At 32.4% G+C, this 5051-nt stretch overlaps 1 protein-coding gene across 1 annotated transcript; it reads left to right on the forward strand.

The window, feature by feature from the left end:
- The first annotated feature begins 2401 nt into the window (after positions 1-2401).
- On the forward strand, positions 2402-4259 carry LOC145036352 (uncharacterized). Its single transcript, XM_078984797.1, has 5 exons — positions 2402-2567; positions 2766-2866; positions 3067-3220; positions 3542-3777; positions 3855-4259. Exons 1-5 carry the CDS (start codon positions 2402-2404, stop codon positions 4257-4259), a joined length of 1062 nt encoding a protein of 353 aa, XP_078840923.1.
- Positions 4260-5051: the final 792 nt, after the last annotated feature.

Here is a 5051-nt window from a genome sequence, read left to right on the forward strand (position 1 = left end):
TGAAAACTCACTACAATCAACCTAATCTACTCTCGATTACAAAACACTCATCCTAATCTAATCATCTTCTCTATTTAACCTGTTTATTATACACGTATTAGAACAAACAGAAACAAGAACTCAATATGAAACAAGAGAGACTATCACTTCCAGAAACCCTAATGTGTAGATCTGTAAACGGATGAAGATGTAAAAATGGCTCTCTCTCTCCTCTAGAAAAATCTTCTCTCTTTTATATTTCGGTTTTACCCGAACACAGCCAAGACCCGAGTAAGGATCCGCGTGTAAACCCGCATGTACCTGTTTCCTTATACCAAAATAACCTTTCTTCATATATAAATATTTGATTGTAACACATATTATTATTTCAACAAATATAGTTCGATAGTTTTAAAAGGTTTACCTTTATAGAGATTAAAGCTTGCATGATTGAGTTTAATTAAAAAAAAAGGCAAGTTACAAGAGATTGCAAAACTATGAAATGTAACGTGATCTTGTTTGTAGAAAACATTTACTTAGATGTTATTTAATATATTGCATGTTATTTGTCATGATTGTTGGATCTTAAACTCATCGTAACAATCCCCCATCACTACTCCCATGAGAAATTGGATTGACCATCCATTTCAATTCATGCCTCTTGGTGACGTCTTAGATAATGATGAGAATGATGATGGTTATGGTAATAATGAATAGATGATATATATAGATCCTCCTTCCCTACATGAAGAGAACTCCTTCCCTGAATAGATGATATATATCAGTTGGAAAATCAGTGACCAAATCAAGAAGAGAACTCCTTCCCTACATGAAATATATCAGCGGGAAATGCATTAGAAAATACAAGACACGGTGAGATGCATATGGATCAACTTGTTTCACTAATCAGATCTCCAACCCTTGCCTACATATCACCATCCCTTGTTCAAAGATCTCCAACTCCTGACTATAGAAGATCTACATCTCTTGTATCCGGATTCCACACCAATTCAGTTGTCCCCGACTCCCTTGAAGCAAGGGCGATCCCACCTATAGGCCAAGGGTGTCCATGGACACACTTTATTTTTGGATTATTTTTTTGTAGGTTATATAATAAATTTTATATGGACACCTGTTAAAATTAGTTTAATAGAGAATATATATAGAGATTTATTTGGATCTTAGAAGATACTTACCTAGGAAAAACTCTTATCTATAAATATATTAATTTATATTTGATTTTTCAAACATGTTAAATACAAGATATAAAAAAAATATTCTTATAAACCCGTTAAATACAAAAAATTAACAAACAACTTTGAGGAAAAAAAAAAAACTGAAAATACATAAACCCTAAAAAAACAAAAATTACATAATCTTTACTCATTGTGGCCGTTCTTGACTGTTCTTAAGCCCATCGACGTTGTTTGATGCTTAGCAACACCATCATCTACCACTCTCCGATGACTAAAAAGCTTGAACTTCATCCTCCTATCTCCATCTAGCGTCTCAAACTCTCCCTGTTTTATGTGAGCCAATGTTCAACCTTCTTTCTTTTTTACTTTATAAACTTTCAAACTTGGAATCTGAAAATGCTATGATAGCATGACATAGACAATATCATATTCCTAAAAAGCGTACAACATATTTATCATTACCATTTATCAAATTACATGTACCAAATCAAATTTACCATTTTACCAAATTACTTTATACAATGGTTCATTATTTATGGTATAAATTTTATTTATTCGACGATCATTAAATGAAGTATAGTTGTATTATATGTTTAATTAATAGTTTGATTTAGACTTTTATGATATTAACATGATGCTTTAAAATTAATAGGTGAGTCGTAAACTTGTATTAATTGTTTTGATTATAATTAGATTTAGAATTTCTGAATTTGTATGACTTTGTGATGATTGTTTTTTATTCCGGTTATTATCGCAACAAGTTCCTCGTCTCATGATAATGAAAAACTATGTGGAGACGATGAGCAACAAACTCCTCCTTCAAAATACATAAAGGTTTATTTAAATATGCTTCCCATGGATTCGGGAGAAATACCTAGTATGGAACTTTACCATGTAAATCAACGAGATGAAATTAGAAGAGCCTACTTGCAAAAAGGACCTTACCAACCACAAAATCATTCTTTCCAACAAAGAGAGATCGGAGGTAGACTTTGTAGAATTAATCCATCTTGGTTTGATGCTTATAAATATTAGATGGAGTATAGTATAAAGCTAGAGGCTGCATTTTGTTTATGTTGTCATCTATTCAAATCGGAGATTAAAAACCAAGGTGGTTCTGATCATTTTGTAAAATATGGATTTAATACTTGGAATAAAAGATGGAGGTTGGATCTTCATAATGATGGAAGTGCACATAATATGGCAGTCCAAATTGATAAAATTTGATGAACCAAAAACAATCCATAGTCACTGCTTTTGATAAACAAACCGATTTGATGAAAAATGATCACCGTATCAGATTAAATGATTCTATTGATTGTGTCACATTCTTATTGGAACAAAGATTATCTATTAGGGGTCATGATAAAAGTAGAGACTCGATTAATAAAGGTAATTTTCTTGAGCTTCTTCAATTCTATGCCGACCAAGATGATAAAGTAGGTCTCATGTTGTTTTAAAGAATGCTCCAAAAAATTTACAAGTGAAAAATAACTCTATTCAAAAAGACGTCGTACCTACGGCGGCAAAGGAAACTATTAAAGTTATCATGAAAGATATTGGAGATGATTTTTTTTTCTATTTTGGTAGATGACTATCGTGATGTTTCCTATAAAGAGCAAATGATATTGGTTTTGCGGTCCGTGAATAGTCAGTGGGCTGTTATGGAGAGATTTATTGGCATAAAACATGTTAGTGACACTTCATCATTATCAATTAAAAAGACAACTTATTCATTTTGTCGGAATGTGGATTAAGTCCACATATGATTTGAGGGCAAGGTTATGATGGAGCTTGTAACATGAGAGGTGCATTTAATGGATTGAAGACATTGATTATGAAAGAAGTTGAATCTCCACATTTTGTTCATTGTTTTGCCCATAAGTTATAGTTAGCACTTGTGTTTGTTGCAAAGAATCACTATGATATTAATGATTTTTTTGAGTTGCTTTCTCGTTTGTTAAACATGATTGGATCTTCTTATAAGCGTCAGGACATGTTAAGAGAGAATCAATCAACAAAAATAATGGAAGCATTAGCAGCCGGTTTCTTTTATTTTATCTATTTGTTTTATGCTAATTGACATTGTTTTCTTGCTAATTTTCGTGTATTATTTACTTTAATTTTAAGAGACATCCAAAGTGCTAAAGGATTGAATCACGAAATTAGTATCAAACAACCTAGTGATACTCGTTGGGGTTCACATTATGGTTCACTCGTAAATATCAAGAGAATATATTCTTCAATTTGTGAAGTACTTGAAGACATTATATAGTATAGTACTTTTCAAGATCATAAAGCCGAAGCATGTCGTCTTTTGAAGTCGTTACTCATATTTGATTTTATATTTTGCCTACACTTGATAGTTAATATCTTAGGGGTCACAAATGATTTGAACAACACATTACAAAAGAAATACCAAAATATTGTAAATGCCACGCATCAAGTGAGGTCCTCTAAGGATATACTCAAACAAATTAGGAATGAAGATTGGAAGGCACTTTTAAACGATGTTAGTTTATTCTGCGAAAAATGTGATATTGAGATTTTGAGTATGGAAGATCCATATTACGATGGATTAAGTCATCGCAAAGATTCAAAGGTTAGTAACTAGAAAGTTTATTTATTTTCACTACTTTCCTAATTAACTATTAATAACTCTTTTTGCTTAACTCGCAGATTAATTGTTTGCATCACTACAAAGTTGATGTATTTGTTGCAGTCATATATATGCAATCTCATGAGCTCAACAATCGCTTTAATGAAGTAAACACAACATTACTTGATTTGATGGCTTCTTTGTGCCCAAGTAAGTCTTTTCAAGCATTTAATGTGGAGGCACTGCTCAAAATGGCTAAATTTTATCCTAGCGAGTTCCCAGAACATGACCTCGGAACACTTAGATCAAATCTTCAAAACTATATTGTGGATGTACGTGGATATGAAAGGTTTAATAACTTGAAGGAAATTGGAAACTTGGCAAAGATGATGGTTGAAACAAACAAGCATACCATATATCCAATGGTATATCTTCTACTAAAATTAGCATTGATTATACCTGTTGCAACATCAACCATGGAATGAGCTTTTTCAGCAATGAAATTGATAAAGAATGATTTACACAATAAGATGGGTGATCAGTTTATGAATGATTGTCTAATGTCATATATTGAGAAAGATGTACTAGATGGTATTAGCAAAGATGCAATTATATATTATTTTCAAAATATGTCAATTCATCGTGAACAGTTGTAGGACATTTACTAGTAGCTTTTCAACTATGTTTGATATTTGGTGTTAAAGTTAATAATATATTTGCTTATGATAGTATCATTGGCAATCTGAACCGATAAAAAATAAATTTTCATTCGTTGATTTTATCACTCCATTTAAGGTCGACACCTATGAGTTTCAATCTTAGATTCGTCACTACCTTGAAGCTCACTCAATGACACCAAACCAATCATTATCTCTCAACAAAATATTTATATCTCTCCCACCCCTAAGATATGTGTTCAATGCTATCGGTGAACATGTTTTAAGATCTTAGGTAACTCCCATGAGTTTTCCTCCTATTACTTTACCTCAGATCATGGAAGCCATCACAACACTCTCATTCAATGTCATAACTTTAATGGATGCTCTGAATCTAATGGTTGATCATATTGATAGAGAATTGGTTGCCATCAAGACTATGTTGCCTCCATCAATTGTTGTATCCAATCTCCAAGGCACATGCCCCCTAGCCCTGAACCATCTGTAACTTCTCATACTCCAACTCCACCTGTTATTGGATTTCCTACATATGCTCAATGTGACATCCCCAAAATCACGGCCAGAAAAGACCGGTTTTGTTTATACTTTATTTCAAAATCA

Source organism: Lactuca saligna, chromosome 3 (assembly GCF_052625555.1).
Source record: "Lactuca saligna cultivar CGN05327 chromosome 3, ASM5262555v1, whole genome shotgun sequence".
In the NCBI taxonomy this organism is placed as follows: Eukaryota; Viridiplantae; Streptophyta; class Magnoliopsida; order Asterales; family Asteraceae; genus Lactuca; species Lactuca saligna.